Source organism: Eucyclogobius newberryi, unplaced genomic scaffold (assembly GCF_026437365.1).
Source record: "Eucyclogobius newberryi isolate DKJ021-1_F unplaced genomic scaffold, fEucNew1.0.hap1 SCAF_4, whole genome shotgun sequence".
NCBI lineage: Eukaryota > Metazoa > Chordata > Actinopteri > Gobiiformes > Gobiidae > Eucyclogobius > Eucyclogobius newberryi.
The window spans coordinates 24,489,366-24,511,247 of NW_027316056.1; the positions used below are offsets into that span (position 1 = coordinate 24,489,366).

The window sequence follows — 21,882 nt, forward strand, 5'->3', positions numbered from 1 at the left end:
TTTCAATTCTCCTCTTTCCGTGCTGCCCTTTTGTACTTCAGCTCTTGTCCTTTCATCTCTGCATCTGTCTTTCTTGTATGTGTTTTTTTTCAGTCACTAACTTTTACTTCACCTCGTCAGACATTTTTAACAGTTTTCAGTTCAACTCGGGTAAGACGGCTCTCGTGGTGAATGTGTGTGGGATTGCATTGCTATTTTGCGGGAGCTGATTTTAAATTTGACTTTATATCTCCAAACATCTTAGGTAAAAAATCCACATACGCGAAATAATTAATCAAAATGTGTGCTTGAGTAAAATCGAAATATAGAAGAGAAAGTAAATCACAAATTGCCATTTGAAATTATTTTATACTACTACCTCAAATTCTCCAATTTCCTAATATTCTCTGAATACTTGGAATGCAGTACGTGCATATGTTAAAGCACTGTTATTATTCTTACTTAGTGTAAGATATATGTATATATAAAATGTAGTTGCTTAAATGTGCACGTTCACTTTTAAGCAAGAAAAAAATCTGTCACATTATTAATTCACAAGTTTTATTTTTGTCCTCCACAAAAATGACGTTTCGAGCACCAGACATGATTCATCAGACATGATGTCTCGCCTGTTTGTCCCACAAAAATCGTATTGCTTTGCCTGGAATGTTCCATAGTATAGGTATAAGTGTTGTTAATTTATTCAAGTCCAAGTGTTTCTAAATATTGTGGGGGTGTCACCGTCTTGTTGCTCTGGAGACCACTAAGTCTTATGCCATTGTGGACTAAACAATAACATATAGAATATGATTGTACACATAAAATAGACCCTATCCATTGGAGTGAAGACTTTGCTGCGTTGCCATTTACAATTAAAAACAAAAATGTTTCTTTTGAATGTTGAAAAGTCAAAATATCACATAAACAGGCTGTTGAAACACACAAATACTACTAACTAATTTATTGATTATCTTTTTTTTTATGACAACTGTGCTAAAGACAATGATGACGATAACTATCTCGAAACCTGCAATCAAATCAACTCTCTTCTGGTTTTAAGTTAAAGGTGGAATGGACGATTTTTTTCAGCAATTTTTTTTATCATATTTCCTCGTGGCGTGGATAAATCATTTGTCCTGCCACGTATCAGTCATAAAACGCACCTATCGTTCACCTGCAGCCGCGTGCGGTTCGTCCCCACGTTTCCGCGTGCCTAAGCGCATGGATCTATCATAATATAGTTCCCTCAGTGTACGGGGCAAAATGAAGACGGAGAAAGACAGTTCGAGCTGACGCAGAACTGGACAGAAATCTACGGGAGACGAGAGATGCGATGCGCTCCGTTGCGCTAGTAAACAAACGCACGTGTGTGTTGTATCAGTCCGCACGGGGGAGTGCGCATGCGCACTTCCGCCTGCGTTCTCAAATCGCCGAAAAATCGTCCATTGCGCCTTTAACAGTTAACGCAAGTCAATACTGACCTTCTCTCACCTTGACTGTTTCCCAGCTGCGCTCGGGGGAGACAGCTGCCATAGTGGCCCGAGAGCTGGCGGAGCAAACCAAAGGGCTGCTGCGGCCTGGAGACGTGCCCTCCACAGTGAGAGCCATGGCCCAGCTCGTCGAACTACTGGACGTCCAGCTCAGGAACCTGACACCAGGAGGCAAGGACAGCGCCGCCCGGAGTCTCACCAAGGTAACGCTGTCCAAACAAAGTCTTGGCCCGGAGAGGAGGTCAATGTGAGTGATGGAATGGGAGATTTTTTTTTTTGTACTCGAGGCTCTAGTTAGACAGCAAAGATGAATGACCTGCAAAGTAAATGGAAAACATTGAGGGACAGTTTTAAATTATATCTTTTGATAAATTACAATTGTGAGTTTTTCAGTCTGACAACAGTTCACAGGTAGCAAAGTTTCTTCACAGGATTTGGTGTAAAAAAGTACGCAGTTCAAAAACTTGTTTTAGACATTACCAGCTCTAAAGGAGACACTATAACAAAACCAGCTACATAATAAAATGCAATTGAGATTAAGAAATCTTCATAGTCCTTTTTCTCTACAATATTAGATTGGATATTGCAGAAACAAAACTGACCAGAGCAGCTCTGTGGCTCAACACTGTGGCTCAACACTGTGGCTCAACACTGTGGCTCAATTTAAACAATACATTTTATTAGTTGAAGTCATAGTGTATACAGTGTTTAGTATTTGTTCATGCAATAATTGATAGTACAGTGTGCACTACTTCTTTAGCCACAGCTGCACTGGACAAATTTAAAATTGGCACCAAAACAATATCCTCTAATTTTACCAGTGGCAAACATATTAGTGAAGTCATGAAATTGGAACTGTTTAGTATTTTTATAAGTACATGAATTTCTCCTGAGTTTAGATATTCATACAATTTTCCCCACAACATTGTGAATTGTGTGCACCTTGCATGTGATCACAGCCGACAGTGTCTACAGTGAGGACAATAGATGCCTTTTCTCCTCCCGTCTGCACCTCTCTATTATAGCCCTGTGAATGAACAGCACAACCAATTCATCTGTGTTGTGCTGTTGACCAAATGGCTTGTTAAAGGTTGAATTAGTACAAAAGCTCTCCAGAAAATTAAAACGTTCCTCCCTACTCCTGTAATGGCCCAATTATGTATACCTAATTGAGTAATAGGCCAGCTTATTATGCAAATGTTGGTTAGGATCTAAAATGACCAATCATCACTAGTGGCACTGTAATTGTAATTAAAACTCAGTCACGTTACCGGATACTGTTGTGCTAGAAAGATTGCAAGTGAGACAAATAACAATAGCTTCAGAGAGTTTTGTTAAATGTTAATGAGTTGAGTTTTCCTGTCTCTGCTTTTCAAAGGTGTTACTGTGCTAACAGACGCAATTTTCTGAATTTTCAGCTTCAGAAGAGAGAAAGGTCCTGCAGGTTTTTCACACAGGTACTTCCATTTTCTGGTACCCTTGATTACATTTTCCATTATATAGTCCCACATTTTTTTGTTCCAATAATTTTTTACTCCGCATGTGAGCCGCCAAGCCGTGTGCGTGTGATCACACATTGCGACGCTATTTGTTGAAGGCTATAGTGGCTGCTTTTATTTTATGATTTGTTGTTCCAACCTTTTGAGGAGAATGGCTTTTGAGTATTGGGTTTACTATTACAGCTTCAATTTCACCTGAAACTACTATTGATTACTAGTAATTGTGATCTACAACTACTGCTATTATTAAACCCAAAACTTGCATGGTCAAATTATTATTATTATTATATATTATTATTATTTCACTCCTAATAAGTCAACGTATTGCATTAGATATAATATGTATGTCATTTCCCAGATGTTGACTTAGCATAGAATTCAAGATATCACATTGTGTATTAATCATACTGAAACTCATGTGGACTATTTTAACTTTTCCTGAAACTCATGAAAGTTTTATATACGCCACACCATTCCTCATTCAAGCTGACTTTACAGCTGCAGCACTCGTGTCTGCAAAGGTGCACAAGTTTCCTCAAAGGGTGCTGTTCAACCACTATTGTTTTGCTTTCTTTTGCATTCTGAATCAATGGTACTGATAAGCCATGGTCAATATCCATAATAGCTCATCTGTGTTGGCGCTGTTGTGTGCAGAATTGTAAACAGGCCTTGCTTGAGACCCACTATCCATCTCCATTCTCTGGTCCGTCCTCTCTGCTGCTTCTCAGGGAGACGACTGAGTGTGATGGATATTTGGCCCTGGCTCTGGCCCCATCGCTTCGCTTTAAGAAATAACACCTGCTTGGGCTTTTTGGCTTATTGTTTGTATTGTTTATTGCCATGTTGTCTGTGCATGATGAACTTGCATACATGTATATTGCACATCAAAAATGGCAACATTGATCCTTGTTGTATGTTTTGCTACTTCATGTATGATAATATCTTTATATATTTTTGTATCAGAGCTCGTTAGAACATGCAAGTGGAATTTAATGTAAGCCAGCAATTAAAATAGTTCATAAAGCTAAAAATTCCCAAAGGAGGATCACAATATTAATAACCCATTTGGTTGCATGGTATCTGAATATGTCACTCATGTGTGTAATGACTAGCGTAAACAAAAATAGGTTTCCTCATAGTTGCTCCTTCAACCATACACACGCACCCACACACACACGCACCCACACACACACACACACACACACGCACCCACACACACACACACACGCACACGCACCCACACACACACACACACACACACACACACACACACATGATGGTCTAGCTCTTTTTTTTCCTGATGAAGGCTTTTTTCTACTCTCCCTGGAAAAGTCTGAACGTCAGCACTAGTCAGCAATGTCACATCATACAACAACACGGCTTAGGACGATATGCAAGCTGACACACACAAACACACAATCTTATATACATACATTTAGTTGAATCCACTGATCTGATGTGTCTCTCCATGTGCACAGGTTTGGTCACTGACTGTTGTTATCAATTCTGGTAGAGGGACAGTAGTGATCCTATTTAGTTATGTCTATGCGCATTCAATAATTAAAGGCGCAATGGCCGATTTTTCGGCGATTTGAGAACACAACACACACGTGCGTTTGTTTATTAGCGCAACGGAGCGCATCGCATCGCTCGTCTCCCGTAGATTTCTGTCCACTTCTGCGTCAGCTCGAACTGTCTTTCTCCGTCTTCATTTTGCCCCGTACACTGAGGGAACTATATTATGATAGATCCATGCGCTTAGGCACGCGGAAACGTGGGGACGAACCGCACGTGGCTGCAGGTGAGCGGTAGGTGCGTTTTATGACTGATACGTGGCAGGACAAATGATTTATCCACGCCACGAGGAAATATGATAAAAAAAATTGCTGAAAAAAATCGTCCATTCCACCTTTAACTTTGCATATCCTTTTTATGCTAATTTGATATTCTGCATCTTGGAAGAGTTCAAAGGTCCTTTTTGAAACTAAATCTCAGGACAAGGTCATGTATTATTTTATTCTTGCACAATAATCTGCATTAGTGTCTGAAGTGGACTGCACAGGGGAAAAAACTTTTTTTATCCACACAAACACAGTACTGTGTTCTGTGTGTGGTATTGATTTTCTTTGCAGTTTTCCAGTAACAACATTATTGATAATTTTGGTAACACATAGTTTAATGGGCCACATATTATTGGCTAAAAATGCAAAATAAGTATTCTGCCATTAACTATTTTCTTTCCATTCATTTAACTACTGTTCATAGGGCATTCCAGACATATGGCTAATTAACTCACTAAATAATACCTAATAGATGAATAATACTATCAGACCAATTGCCCCTTAGCAATGAATGTTCCTAAACGGTGTCACTGTCATTGATATTATACAGTACTTGTATATACAGTACAGTATATCCCTGTAGCACTGTTAATGGTAGGTCTGTTCTTCGTTCCAGTATTATTAACTCATTATTTGAAAACTATCCACTGATCTAAAGAATTTATTTATATAGTTATGTTTATTAACAACATGCATGGTTATTTTCCCACATCTGACTGGGATTTTGCAGGGGAGGAATGGGGGGCTGGGAATGATCGATTATATAATTAGCCTTTAGTAATGTGAAACAAAATTATAGCAACAGTGCCTGAGTCTGCTGGATAGAAATGTGCGTGATTAGAGCTGTGGCGTGGCACTGGCCTCTCCTCGTTAATTATCCGCCACACTAATTGCCAAGTGAGGAGAGTGGGCAGGAGGTTTGGGTTGCTACTAGAGACAAAAAAAATAATTGAATTCTCTTTTTATTTTCTCTCCTCTTCTTCTGATTTCACTGCTCCTCCTTCTCCTCCCCGCGCTTCCCTCCGTCTACCATCATTTGGGGAATTGGGGACTCGTTTCATGTATACTAAATTGGCAATTTATTCTTGATGAAGTTGCTGGTGTGAGAGGCTTTGACGCTGTAGGGTGAGTAAGGTAAACGCAGCAAGAGATAATAAAGAGGGAGGGGGAAGGGGCTCGGAAATTATTCAGGAAAACTTGTAAATGAGCTAAATCAACTACTCCAAATCTGTAAAAAAGTACTTTATAAACTTTACAGGGGAAGAAAACAGAATCTATCAAGTGTGTCAAAATGTTTTTTTCTGGATTAGAGGGAATTTGGGGAACAGCAGGATATATTTTATAATAACTTTTGGACTTGACACACACTTTTGTTGGTAACTCCTGCTGGTCAGCAAGGTTAAACAAAGAATGAACAAAAAATGTCGATCTCAAGTCTGGTTATACAAAAAGATGACATTTAAAGTAACATGAATGAGAACCCATAGAAGTTTAACTTAGGAGCTATCTATATACAATTTACTCTGAGGTCAGAACATGCCATACTATTCATTTCGGAACATCCGCATATCCCCAGGAGACACATAAAAAGTAGCACCTGTAATATAGTATTTTCTAAACACACTTCAACCTCCAATCCTGCTCTTCCATACTTGATACCTCCCAACCATGTGCACTTGTATACAGTACTCCATTCCCCCTGTGCAGTTGGAAGTAGCAGAGGCGCCCAGTCTGTCTCTCCACTGCTGTTTACGCTGGATTACCCCGGCGCTTCAAAGCATTTCTCTTCTGCCCCATTTACTGGTATATGTGCGCTCAGCATCCCCACATCCCCTACAATACACACTTTCACACAAACCTTATCTGTCTCTCCAGAGTTTTGCTTCTCTTTGAAAACACCACAAAAAACAGTCTCCATTTTTGCCCCCAGAGTTCTTATACTCTAGAATAAGACAGAAATGTCACCAGTGGCACCAGCGCTCCCAGGCGCCCCCAAAACATGTATATTCTGACTTTTCCAATTTAAAGATGTCTAGACCTCAAGGAAATGCACACTCTTTCCTCTCCCCTGCGCCTATCTCTAAAGATCCAATCGCAGCTGAATTCAATTTCAATGAAGAATCATATTAAATTGAAAAAGCGAGATAATCAGAAGTTAAATTAAAAAAAAAGTTTAATGAGACAGGAAAAAGGAGCAGATTATCTGGATGGCATCAAAGTTAGTGTCCTGGGAGCATAAGAGTATATATGAGCGCCACTGCTGTCAAATCCACTTTATCCTGCAGAGACTAGCACTATCTCTCTCCCTATGCCTGCTCTAGTCTCTCAATCGCCCAGCCCGCTACAGTATAACAAGTTTAGCAGAATGATGCACAACAATGCCTCTCCTGGCCCCCCATGTGCACACACACACACATACATACCCATAGGAGTGTGCTGAAGGAACACAAAACACAACGCATGCATCATTGACATGAATGGAGAGGAGAAGGAAGCTGCCACTATAGCAGTATGACATTCATGTGACCTGGGAATAGGTTTAGGTTTTATTAGTGCTCTCGCTATACAGGGCATGTCCATTGTAGGGCTCTAGGGCAAGGCATGACCCTTTGTCAGAAGGTCCTTATGGAAATCTAATGGGTCAGAGCTAAACATTATACTACCAGCTGCCCATCCCATCATTCTCACTGTTTTATGAGATCAGCACTGTATGGAACAGGAAAAAATGTACCGTAATATAATGTTGCCAAGTCTGTTGCCATCTGTTAAATAAATAATTTTGCCATGAATACGGTGGGACTTTAGGAAATACAGTATTTTTACCATTGTGAGATAAGGTGACGTCCTCATTAGCCATCTAAGCTCTATGATTGTTTATTTTACTGCTGTTCTGAAAGTGATAAGCAACCAAAATGACAAACAATGCACCATGAAGACACGATCAGCAGGTATTGTAACCATCCACTAGAGACAGCCGAACAATAAGCAGATACCGTGGTACTTTACAGTCTTTGGGGAGTGCATTTCGAGACATTCTGCTTTGAAAGTGTGGCTAATCAACCGCATCACAATTCTCACTCATTGATATAAAACAAAATTTTAACCAACCATAAAATAGTCTGATTTGACCCGACAACACAGCAAAAGCAGCAAAGCGCTTAAATTAATACAACCCAAAACAAAAAACGCAAATCCGTATGCTTAGGAAACCAGAACGGACCAATTTCTCTGACATTCTCCCCTGACACACAACTGAATAGATTTACAAAATTGTACCCAATTTTACCGTCTCCACATTTGTTGTGTACGCACTAGTGTTAACTGTGTTGTGCTAATAATAATTACTATATAATTGATAGGGGAAACCAAAATCTTTTTTATACTTAAAACACAGGAGACACATTTCCTGACATGTGTGTGCTCCCCTTCTGCTGTTCCTGGTTTGTTTGCTGAAGCAGTGGATTAATTAGTTTTTGTTTACATGAAGCCTTCCCAAACTCATTGCATATGCATTCTTGCTAATTAGCTCCTAGCACTAAAAGAGGGCATCATATCAGCGTATTATCTTGTTGGGTAAGCACTCATTTCATGTGTGCTGCCATTTATCCACGTGTGGGTTGATACTGCCCCAAAATAAACAGGTAGGGATTAATTTGCTAATTTACAGGGCCAAATTGAGTGTTTTGTACAACATGCTATTGACATATGTGTCATTGCTAACTGTGTACACACACCATGTTTGTTCCCTGAAGTGAAATCTATGCAAAGTATATTATTCCAATAAAACAGCACTTCAGAGTCTTCTGCCCTGACCTTCTCATCCCCATATAGAAACTGCTTACCTTTCTACTCCTGAGAGAGCGGGCGATAAGTGAAGAATGGGTTTTGGGTTGGTGAAAACGCTGTGTTCAATAGGAGAAAATAAAGAGACGGACAGGACTGTGAGATGTATGTCCTGATGGCACCTGGATTTCCACCTCTCTTGGTCCCAGTGGGCACCTGTCACCACGGGCTCACCGGACTGTTTTATCAGCCTCCCGGTGCAAACTCTCAAACCAACTCTTGCCGGATCCTTTAACTGTTTCTCTTCCAAAAGTGTGTGTCCAAAATCCTAGGATTCATAGGTGCATAAAGGAATGTGAGTTGTAGACAAAACAACTATTGTGAGGATATTTCATCAGTACAAGCCAACTCCTCTTCATTCGGCTCGATCATATTCCTGGATTCGGAAATGTTATGCATGGCTGAGTGTGACCCAGAAGAAATTATCAGATAAAACTAAAATTTCTTCCCAGACCCTCGAGCACAAGTTTTGCCTACTCATAGATAAGGCACAAAAAGAGAGGAGAACCAGGTTTTGGGGGTGTAGACACATCGTGATTGCAATCAACTAATTAGCTAAGCTTGATTTCTGAACATCTGTGGGAGAATTCCTCTTGCACCATCCAGTAGACAACAAATTAAAGTGTGGTTGTGCACATGAAAAGTGCTCTATATTTTACCCTGTTCAATCTGCATGGGAATGCCGCATTTGCATCACTAACATTTGTGTTATCATTGTTTATCGACATGATAAATGGAAAGGTACGTTTGTGCTGTTTCATCCCATTGACCGCTGTCAGCAGTCGTTTAGCAGTAATGAAGTCATGTGTGTTTTGAATGGATTTGCATTACACACATGCTAGTGACTCAGGCTGACACAGGTAATTGTGAATGTGACCGGTGTTTATGTGTTTGCTCTAGGCCATGGTGGAGACAGTGAATAATCTGCTGCAGCCCCGAGCCCAGGCGGCATGGAGAGAACTCCCCACCAGTGAGCAGCTGCACTCGGCCACGCTGCTCCTCGACACTGTGGAGACGGGCGCTTTCATGTTAGCTGACAATCTACTCAAGACTGACACTGTGCTGGAGACCACTGACAATATCCGTGAGTACTTTTTCACAATCTCTGTGTGCGGATGATTCTTTGCCTTTTCTGTAAACTCAGCTAGACCCCCAAACTGTCAGGAAACCTGTTGAGATGCCCTCAAGCATGGCACTTAACATCCATCTGCTGTGGAGGAGCTGCACAACTCAAAAGTGTGAAAGGCTGAGGCTCAAACTAGGCTGGAGCATACTATGTAGCTAAATTCAAAGTTCACCACATATTCTAAAAAATAACAATGTGCATTTTTTATACACTTGTATGAACCAACTAATAATAAGCTCTGCTATGCATGGCTTAGGGGATAGAGAATGGATCATGTGTACTCACAGTTCTGCATTCAGTCCAGAGCATCTCAAGAATATATTGAAAAATAATATGTCATAAGAAAAATACATTAGTGAGATGTCAGAAATATCTCAACAATATTCAGACCAGTAATGATTATGTGTTACCACAGAGGCACCCAACCTGCCAAAAGCCCTGAGAAGGTAATTAAGAAAATCAATATTGTATGAAAAATAATTTGTGTGGAATGAAATTGAAATACATTAGCTGCAATTTTAATAACACCCAGGTTCCCTAACACAATAATTCACCTGTCACTAGCAATATGACCTACTACAGTGTGCTGTTACAATCTGGTGTGTGGTGATTGAATGCATTTAAACAATTGCTATTTTTACGTTTTGCCCGTCCATATTTGCGCTGACATAACCCTACAGTGCATACTCATCCTCACTTGATCCTTTCTGTAGACTAGGTGCTGTCAAAGCGAGGTCATGCTGTCGGTCTGTAGGTCGTGTTCTTGCGTGAGCTTTTGAAGGGCTCAATCCCCAGAGATTCGTGCTCATCAGCATCAACAATGCTGGAAAGATGGCCTTGAGCCCTCCTGTGCAGCAGTGAATTGTTATAACACAGATCCAAGTTCACTCTTATTAATTTATTTCTGCAATATTTTTCTTCCCTCCCAGTAGGCGGATCCGACAAAGCAGAACAAAGCCAGTTATTATGGCGCCGTGCACATCGTTTTCTTCTCTTCTCTCCATCCCTATCTTCTTTTATGAATCATTTTCTTCTTCTTTCATCATTGGATCACGAATTACGGCAGTAATGGCATGTTCTGGATGTGTTTTATGTGCAGTGTAAACTACCAGCTCCTATCACTGATGCCTCGCCCTCTGCGTCTGTTTAATCTTTTGATTTGATTTTCGTCTTTAATTATGCAACACACCATTGCCCCATCACCACTATTCAGTGAGTTTGTTTATAACACATGAGAAGTTATGGCAGAGGGAGGAGCTTATGGAAAAGATGAAACTCGAGTTCATGTTTGAAGACAGATGTTTATGGGTTGTCATGGTGCTGGGTCGTAGAATGATGTTATCAGGATATAAGAAAGTGGTTAATTAAGTATTCAGACCAAGAAAAGATGCACTATTGATTTTATTACCGAGCCTAGACATCGGGAGAGGCGGGGAAGGGAAGCAGTGGACAATGAGCTACTGAATGTTGACAATTTGAGGTAATTAACGATAGCATGGCAAAGTTTCAGTATTTCAGCTGTTCAATCATTCAGATAGCTTTATTTATACCAAAGGGCCAATTAAAGCATATTGAGCAGTTAAAAGAGGAGAACGATTATTTCTAAAAGTAACAGCAATAGGTCACAGTGTTGCATGACTTGTCCGGTTAGAACATCCTGGGTCAGGGAAGTTTGAGGGGGGTAAAAGCCCTCAGGACCAAAGTGTGCATCACGTCTTACTTTACTTTTCTTTGTGCACGTTCAGCTGCATCGGTGTAAAGAGACTCCCCGGTCTCCATGTGCTATATATGGGGGGAAACAGCAGAACTCACACAATCCAATAGAGTTCGAGATGAAACGTCAAAACATTTCCGTTACTATGGAAATCCGCTATGTGTGCTAAACATGCATAGAGAGATACATTTTCCAGATCGATGTAAAAAAAAAAAAAAAATAAGCCATGGAACAACCTGATTCACAACTGAGCCACTACTGGTAAATGCATTTCTCAATCTATTGTGTTAGAATGCTTTTGAATGAAGTTCAAGTAGCATTTAGCATCTTAAAATCTCCATTTGTTTAACATTAAAACTGCTTAGTGTGCCAGTCCGTCAACCGCAGCAGAAGAGAACACAACCATGGCAACCACAGAATTGAAGGTGGTAATAGGGAGAACAATAGCTGAATAGCTTTTTAAATACTGGGTGGATCCGAATGAGGTCGTATATTAAGAAGTCGTTGGCCGTGGTAATGAAAAATATTCAAATGGTTCAGTCTGTTGAGGTGGTAGTCAGGCAAAACATGCGGTAGTGATGGGACGACGGGAGTGAAATGGTGCTTTCATTGAGATGCTGGGTAAAATCTCACAATAGTGGTAATAGCTTTTAACAACACTTCCTGATCTGTGGTTGGCACGCTCACGGCCACCTAGTGTATTTTTGCTGCAGACTTGGTGTTAGAGTGAAGGCGAAGCACTTTTACTAGCGAGTTGTGAATATGTAGAGAAGGAAAAAAATGAATATTGAGCTATTAGTCCTTTTCCTCTGTATCTGCTGCTTGTATCAATGAAATTTCCCCATGTGTGGACAATAAAGGATTATCTTATCTTATCTTATCTTATTGAAGAGGGAGTTAGAAAAAGCATTATGTAATGGGCTCTGAAAGCCTCAGACAGACAGGAAGAGATGTTACGTTTTACAAGTCTCTCTTAATTTCCAAACAGGTGCCTTCCTACCCAATATCTCCTCACATAAATCCTGTCTAGTTTACCCTTCAATTTATGTCCACCTCTAGTGCCACATAAACACTGTTACATAAACAGACAAGAAGTGGTTTCTCTAAAGGAACTTTAAAAACTGGAAAACGTCTTTTTAGTGTGGAAATATTCATCTCTTCGCCTTTGTACTGTTAATCTTTGCTCACAGCTAATCCAGTGGGCAGATCCAGCGTGATTATCTCTCCCCTTTATTCATATTCCGCTCCATACCGCCTCTCATTTCGCTTCTTCTATCAACTCTCGGCCTGCACTTTAAAAACCTGATTTTTTTGTCTCAAAGGCGCCTTGCATTGAAAAATACAGAGCTGACATACTTTGAGAACAGTTCGCTGTGTCACATTGCATTTGGCTTGAACAAATGAGATTAGAAAACATTAAATCATAAGAAGAAGAAAGATAATATGTAATTTGGGATAAAGCAGCGGTACCGGTGTGTGTGTCGTTATAAAGATAATCAACGACTATGTTTCTTAGGAGGAGGATTGTCATGACAAGGATGCTTTAATTAGGCTCAGCATGTTTGGAGACCCCCGTTGCTCTTGTGGGTGGGAATGCTGTGCGTACATGTCACGGCTGCACGTTGTGGGTGGGGCGGCTAAATGTTCTGTTCAGATCCATACGCTTTTCCATTTTTGCATATCCGTTTATAGTTATAGATTCCCTGCTCATGTTGGTTGCTTGGTTGGACTTCCTGATCTTCAGAGGCAAATGTGAGGATATAGATTCTTTGAGTAGAGATCTGGAGATACTCGACAATAAGGGCTGGCCAGTTTATTACGAGAAATGTTCAAATAAGATGGTTCATCTGTTTCTAATTCAGAGCCTCAGCTTTCTCTACATCACTTTTACCCACACAAACTCGGCAGAAGTTAAATGACTTTGTAAGAGAGCGGTTGCCAGACTTCATGACCAGTGGGAGACTGGGTAGTTAAGTGTTTTGTATCCTTTGTAGTAATAAGAGTTAAAACCGTTAAGTACACTTAGTTGTGTTCTCAAGGGTGCTTGTTGGACTACAGATGTATTGCATTGTAGATATATTCATTATAGTTCAGCTAACTATAAACTTCATCTTAGCCCTATGGATAGACTTTAGTCTGTTTTTTATTCTCTTTTAAGAAAATGAACAACCTCTGCTCTGTAAGTCACACACAAATGGTTTGAAAGTTTTAAGAACATTTTAATTAAGCTGCCCTTCTGTGAAATTGTTTGGGAGAGAAAACCGTTTGAGAAAGAATTTCCATCGATCATCTTTGTCAAAAAGTAACTGCCAAAGATATCTCTTCAGCTATGAAAGATTATTGACTCAAGAAACGCCTTAACAATTGGTCAGCAAGTCAAGTGAAGCCAGAGACTGAAAAATCAATAGTGGGTGGACAATTATATATCAATTATTATATCTCAAACTCTTCTGAGGTGGTACTTGGTCTTTTGTAGTTTGTGCCACTTTTGTCCCAGATTTAGACATAGGTTTATACTTTGGACCGATGTAAAATAACACCAGAGCAGGGACTGAAAATAACATGTATTTCCTTAAAACACAATGAACTCAAAGCAAAATGTGTTTTGTAACTATTACCTATGTTTGAAGTACCAGTAACTACAGAACAGCTTTGTATAAACAAACATTTCTGTTCTGAACCAAAATCAACTAGTAAATATTTTTTTTTCAAAAAATCATAGGCCCAAATATAATATTGCCTATTCAATATTTTTGAGCCAATACCTGACCCAGCTGTTTGTTGTTTTTGTCTGGATCGGCGATATCTAATACCAGTATCATTGGTGCATCCTTAGTTTGGCTTCGAGGCAACTGCGGTTGTAATTTTGGGCATTGCAAAAATAAATGTAACTGAATTGAAATAGTTTGACCTTTGGACTGGTATTGTCATATTTTGGCTAGTACTAGTGTAAACTACATTTACCACAACACAAAATAGTCAACCTTGATTTCGATACTAGCTAAAAAGCTTAAAACTAGATTTCGCTTTTGATGCTCCAATGATAATTAAAAACACAATTGTTTTAGATGCAAGAAAGTAATTTTCAACGCAAGATAATATAAAATGAAAAATCAGCTTGCCTTGTGGTAAAGAGGAGTCAGGAGAGGTAGAGACATCTGAGACGTACTGACTGTAAATTTAAAAATATTTGTGGAGGGACGGCAACGCATTTTGACCATAGCAGTTTCATCTGTTCATCCTGGAAGAAAACCTGATTTTTACAGCCTTTCCTAATGAATGACTCACGCTCTTACCAGTCTACTACAAAATAATAGTCGCTTGGACTTGAACTAAATATTATAATATTACCAGTTCAAGAAAAGTCACATTTGTCCTTTATGTGATTTATCTCTCTTTTTTTACTTTTTAGCATCGATTGGCTCAATTGAGTATCTAGTTTCAATAATAGTTTTAGTATGACATTCATATTTATATATATATATATATATATATATATTATATATATATATATATATATATATATATATATAATATGCTTTTTGTCAACACTAAGTAGTACTGTTTCCTAGATTACTCACGACTGTATTTCGAAGACGTGCTTTTCACGCTGTAAATGCTAGTGCTGTTTAGTCATTCTTGGGATCCCAAACATCAACACTAGTGGTCAAGGGAGTAGACAGGGGGGACAAATGGATCTGTTGTCAAAGTCTCAAAGTCATAGGCTATATAAGGCTTCTTGCCCCGGATCCACAATTTTCTTTTAACAGACCTGCAAATGGTTCTTGGAGTGCAATATTTCAAATACAGTGGTATATTCTTGCATAGATCACATTTTGTTTTAAAAAATATCATGTATTTAATTTTATTTTTTTTCTTCTCATGTACTGAGCATGTCCTTGGGGTGTTTCTTTCACCATGACAACAGCGTCTAAATCACTAAATCACTGGTGGGTAGAAGATAGCTGTACGGAAAAGGTATAATTAGTCCATAATTAGAAACTTTATCTAATGCATTACTCCGCTGTAATCCGCCATGTGCTAACAAACTTGAATGGTGAAACGAGATTCCCACGATACAAAAAATACAGCGGATTACACACCTTAATGTGTCTGACCAGATGCCAGGAGACATTGTTGCCTATTTTGATCTAAAAGTTGTTACTCATTTTGTCTTTTATGAAAAAGGACTGGTGCTATTTATGCATGTCGCTTTGAAGCACTTTGTGGCAAAACATAGCTATTACACAGGGCATTTCAAAACAAACCTCGAAAGAGAGTGCTATGCAATTAGGTGTCATTAACGCTGTCATGATGTTTTTGTTGTCTTCTCTCAGAGCTGGAAGTGGCGAGGTTGAGCACCGATGGAAATCTTGCGGACCTGACATTCCCCCAATCCGAGTTACACGGAAACTCCATCCAACTGTCAGCCAGCACTCTCAAGCAACACGGACGAAATGGTAAAAGGAAAAAAAATCTTGCCTCTCTTCTCACTCGCAGTAGGAGATCACTGTGTCAGACCCACTGCAGTGTATTTCTCTTACAGGCTATTTCTGGATACAACTGTTATTAAGAGTGTTGTGTCACGGTCTATCCCGCAGGTGAGATCCGGATGGCCTTTGTCCTCTACAGAAACCTGGGCTTGTACCTGTCCACGGAGAACGCCAGTGTCAAACTGAGCAATGAGGCTGTGTACCCCAACTACTCTGTGATCGTCAACTCCCCGGTCATCACCGCGTCAATTAACAAGGAGAGCAATAAAGTGTACCTGTCTGAACCTGTGGTCTTCACTGTCAAACACTTACAGGTGAGACACCACACAATTTGACCAATATTAGAATCAGAAGAATTGCTGATAATGCATATTCTTCAACTAATACCTCATTACATCAGGGCCGCTGCTAGCCATTTAGGTGCCATAAGCACAAAATAAATGCTCTGTGGTGGCCTTATGGCACTGTGCCTCATTTACATCCCAATATGAGAAAGTTAAAGCCATCCCATACATTTCAAGATAGCCTTTTTTATGTTTCTAAACTATTCACTTGGTTGTGTTGAATAATGGCTTACCCACTGCATCACAACACTGTTTCCACACCTATTATTTTTACACTTAGAGTGCACATGGATTCACATACTCCTACATTACCGCACGCAGCAGGCTAGAGTTATTTTCAGAAGTGTAAGTTGGGTGATGCACAACCTGGTGACATTAAAACATGGTTAGAATCTGAAAAAAGTATATTGCCATTGTTCAGTGAAGAAAATTCACAAACCAAGAACTTGCTTCGGCAATAGGTGCAATATATATACACAACATTTACAGTATGATCAAAAGCAAAAGGTGTTATATATAACATTATTTAATTTATGATTTATTATTTTATATTATGATGTAGATTAGTAATATTTTATTTAATGTAAAGTTGTGTTATTCGTTGGATGCTTAATGGATGGACTGGTTGCAATGGTTGCAATTTGGGTGCATTTAGTGGTTTTCTTTGACTTTGACTTTTGTTTTCTTCAAGCTTGACAGACGTGCTAGAAGATCTTTCCCTTTGCTCATTTAGTGACTAACTTTACCACTCCGCCACGCTCCACTCATCAGTTTACCAAACACACGCGGCTCCTACACTCGCGAATGTCGCACAACAAGCGACACTAACAAGCGACTACTACACTGTGGACTCTTTTTGTCTGCAATGAAGCACAGATCAGCCATAACATTATAACATTATCTATTATGTTTGTCATATCTATAACTGTCCAGAGTAAGCAACAGCGGTGTGCCAATGAGGTGATGTACAGTATGTGTGGCACAATGATCCAACACATGAGCTGTCATATTGAGAAAATGAGAATGTAGCTAATAACCTACTACATACTACTCAATTACAATTTTTTTCTTAATATTGCAAAAATAATGGTAGAAGGCTCTGAGGATACATTGCAGTTCATTGTATATAAGGGTGCATTTTAGTCTTTTTTGTACAAATATAGTACCCAATTTTATGCAGGTTATGTTTCTTCTCTCACTTTTTTCCTTACACTCGGCTGCAATGCGCCACACTTTTCTTTACTTTCATCTTCATTTGACACACTCTACCTCCCTTTGCCTCGTCCCTTAGCATTCCGAAGAGAACTTCAATCCCAACTGTTCCTTCTGGAGCTACTCCAAACGCACCATGACGGGATTCTGGTCGACGCAGGACTGTCGTCTGCTGGCCACCAACCGCACACACACCAGCTGCTCCTGCACGCACCTCACCAGCTTCGCCGTGCTCATGGCCCACGTGGAGGTCAAGGTAAGGTTTTCCCGAAGACTCATTCATCATTTGATTAGAGAAAACTGACCTGAAAAAGTCCACAGCATCTGGGAAATACAAGTCTCCAGAGTCCATGATAGTAAGTAATCAGATTTGGCAGGAGGAATTTTACATTCAATTTGTCAGAGGGGGATGATGACACAGAGTGGACTGGAAAAGCACTTAAGACATTTGTATTCCACCTGTGGAGCCCGGAATGACTGAGACAGATACAAGTTGTCGTCGGAGACTGCTGAATACAAGTCTTGTGTGCTGTAAAAATAATTTTTATCCAATCATAGAGACCGTTTTCATAGCAGGGGTATGAATATGAAGGGCGCCAGTGACATTTTGCAGAAGATTGAGACGTTCTATATTCAGTGAGTAAAACAATAGCTTTTGATAGCCCATTTCATATATAATATCATAATAATAATGCCTATAAAGTTAGAATTTATGACTGGTGAGAAACATAAGATTCACTCACAGGGCAACAATAAGCTATTTTATTACAAAATGACATGAAAGGTTGGAGCCAGTTTGTTTTCTTTACATGTCGAGTAGAATACAAACCTATCATCAGCATATGGAGGAAAGGGGACTTAACATTGCATAAACTGGTGTGGGTATTTCAAATTATGCAATATTTGAGATTTAACTCACAACCATTCCATGAGTTCCCAGTAGATAAAGTGCATCTTAGGTGCTCAATTCAAACTTTCACAGGTTACTTTGGCATTTAGAAGTTTTTTAAGTGGTACAAGTTATATTTTTGTGTCAGTAACAAGCTATTGTATTTGTTGTCTGGAATCTATGTTGTTTTTGTAAATCTCCTATGTGTATATCAATTAGACTAAGTAGGAGTTAGACTAAATAGTTAAAATCTGTGTGGGATAAGTCCACTTTTGTCCCTTCAGTTCCAGTTTTGTTTCCCAAATTGTGTCTTGTAGCTCTTGATTCAGTGTGACATGCGCCTCTCCCGCCGAGGCCATGGATTGTGTGTTAGTATTGGAGGGGTCATGGTTAGAGCTAACCCCTGTGTGAGCTCCGTGTGCGGGTGTGAGCAGTAGATCCATCATGACCACTCCGTGGTGAACAGTGCTCGGGCTGCCAGGCTGTGGGACACTGATGGATAGAGCCGGTGCACCTGTGCAGCGCAGCGTAAAAACGTGGAGGAGGCCGGGAACACTCAGGGACAAACAGCCAGACAAGCAACCGTCATTGGGGCTCGTGTCTTGTGTCTATGTAAAAAGTCATGTCAAAGCATTGTGGGGCAGAGAGTATTTAAGTATCTTTACCGTGTGAAATCGCAATGGTATTAATCCTAATTATGGTGGAAACAAGTCATATGGGGTTATTAACTTGTCAACACATTTTGAAACTAATTAACCGAAGATGTGGTAAATGAAGGACATTTTTAGTCTTGATATAATTCTTGCTACAAAGAGTCACATGATAGTGTCCTTGTGACATGAAACCTGTCAAATTACCAGGCCATTCCCTGCACACCAGGAGGCAAAGGAATTACTACAACCTTGAAAAGTAAATGACACAGGGCAAGATTTTTTTATTATGAGTATTGGATATTCATGATTTTCAGGCCCTCTGGTGACATTGTAATCAAAATGAGCACCAATCTCCTCTGGAAATCACTGCGTGTATTAGGAATGTTTAAGAGCTCCTCAAATCAGTTATATCACGTAAAATTGCATTTATGTGAGCATAAACCAGAAAAACTTCAATTCATAATAGTTATGGGAAACTTTGATATGTGATGAAACCATGTAATAAACATGTATTATCCCTATATTTTTGGTATTAAGTATTTGTGTATCTCTTTCTCGTTCTTATGTTACAGAAAGCAGATAGCATGCACGACCTGCTCCTGGATGTGATCACTTGGGTGGGCATCCTGCTGTCTCTGGTGTGCCTGCTCATCTGTATCTTCACCTTTTGCTTCTTCCGCGGGCTGCAGAGCGACCGCAACACCATCCACAAGAACCTGTGCATCAGTCTGTTCATCGCCGAGTCGCTGTTCCTCGTGGGGATCAACAGGGCCGACCAGCCGGTGAGAGGACACAAGCAGATCAATCACTTATCCTTTAGAGTCCACGCGGGACAGTTGTCTTTGGCTTAATGCTACAGCAGTACATCACATCACAGCAGAAACCACAACAGGCTGTTCTCATTGTTATGCTCGTTTGTTATCTTTTAAAACCTGATCGACAATGAAAAAACAATGGGCACTGATCTGTAGTTTTACCAGTTTTATTTCGTTTTCAAAATTGAACAAACTCAATTTTGGCTCATACACATACGCTACCATTGTTCATAGATCTTTATTGGCATACTCGATTCGTAAATGTTTGCTAACTAGCTGTCGTCGAGGCTGGACCAAAATGAACAGAACATTTGATACGTGCAGCATTCCCAAAATTAATCAGGAACACACATTAGCACACATGACAACAATCTGGTCATTTTTTCCTCTTTATTGCATTTATCGCACCCTTCACCCATCTAACCCTGTCTACCTTGCCTACTTATAATTGTTCTGCTATAAAATGTTTTGGGCAATAAACATAGATATGCAAGACAGGCAAAACCCATTATTATGTTCTTGTTTAGTAAAGAAAGATCTCGTGTTCAGCAGATTACTACTTCCTTTTTTTACATAGCTAAACATGTGCCTTTACTCTAAGCGCCTCCTTATTCGGGCTCCCTCCTCACTCTCGCTAAACATTACCAGATTGGCATTTTCTATTACAGTTAATGACGCGTGACCCGTGCCGCTCATGTGCAACTGTGTTCTGCTTTAGCTATTCCCCATCTGTAGGCGAGAAACTACATCTAAAACCACCAAGAGGATGACCCTTCTCCACCTCTATTAGAGTGTAAACAAACCTCACATACTTTAACCACACATGCCAGATAACATTTTATCCACTGACCATGGCTCTCAAGATGTGGAATGCAGAGAGGAAGGAATTGGGCTGCAACAAATGGAGTAAACAAATGACATCAATGGCTAAATGCAAGACAAATTTCTCCGTGATTTAGGGCAGGATCAGAGTGGAACAGAGCGCTGCCGCTGATCCATGTACAAATAAAACATGGTTGCGTGGCATAATGTAGGTTTCTTTATTTGTTCAAACGGTGCTAAACTATTGCTAATCGAAGATTTAAAGTGCATATGACAAGTTCTAAAAATGTGTCTGGTTATGACTTTGTTTGGTGGGATTGTAACCTGTGGTAAATGTGACAGTTTGCGAAGAAAATGTGATAAATAAAAGTTGAAATAATAAAAATAAGAGACATCTCTATGGGACATTCCATCAAAAATGTTGGGACAATTCACACACAAACGACATTTTTCTCTGTCCGATTAAACATGAATATAACTAAATAAAACTGCTATCGGGTATTGCTGTTTGTCAAACCATAACTATTGTATCATTTGTATGGATTTTGGCCCACACTGGGTTGCTAGGTAACAGTTGGTGAAATACCTCAACGTATGTCACATCTGCTGCTTATGTCTAACCAAGACGTAACATTATAAACGTCTCCAAAATTGTCAAAATGTGGAGAAAAGGGCATACTTTCTTGAATATAATCATGTTCACCGCGTTATAGTGAAGGATTGAAAACAAAAATATTACCACTCATACTATTATTGGCGATAGATTGTGGATGTTGCTTTTAGAATATATACTGTGCAGCCTTAGAAACAAGCTACCAACACGTCACTTGTATGTGCCATAATGTTCAGTAGCACTTGCTCCTCTTTGTCTCCGAGCCATTTGGATGTTTTTCCGTGTAAGGAGGGAATGGCATCCGCTGCGCCCTGAGCCTCTGCCTCCCCGCTGCGCGAAAATGAGACAACCTGCTCATTTCAAACGTAGACATGGAGCAAATTTGATAAATGTGTTTTGATGTGTGTGTTTGTTTGTTGGTGTGAGTGCTACAGCGCGGGGGATGGTGTTTCTTTTCTTCAGCGTATCAGCCTCGTTGCCTTTCTCCCGTTAATTACTGGTGACTATTTGTGACCTCTATTAACATCCTCGGCGTCACTTAGCTTGCGG

General features: G+C 39.8%; 1 protein-coding gene across 18 annotated transcripts in view; it reads left to right on the forward strand.

Moving 5' to 3' along the window:
• The window catches only part of adgrl3.1 (adhesion G protein-coupled receptor L3.1), a 146,871-nt gene that overhangs the window by 107,356 nt on the left and 17,633 nt on the right, over positions 1–21,882 (forward strand). For 15 of the 18 annotated variants that reach the window (XM_072463200.1, XM_072463203.1, XM_072463207.1 and 12 more), the window contains 7 exons: positions 1,487–1,672; positions 2,888–2,926; positions 9,553–9,736; positions 15,830–15,952; positions 16,094–16,299; positions 17,621–17,797; positions 19,656–19,865. In XM_072463200.1, the coding sequence (XP_072319301.1) occupies positions 1,487–1,672; positions 2,888–2,926; positions 9,553–9,736; positions 15,830–15,952; positions 16,094–16,299; positions 17,621–17,797; positions 19,656–19,865 (1,125 nt within the window). The remainder of the gene's footprint in view (positions 1–1,486; positions 1,673–2,887; positions 2,927–9,552; positions 9,737–15,829; positions 15,953–16,093; positions 16,300–17,620; positions 17,798–19,655; positions 19,866–21,882) is intronic. The other 3 variants (XM_072463204.1, XM_072463215.1, XM_072463219.1) reach the window with 1 other exon arrangement.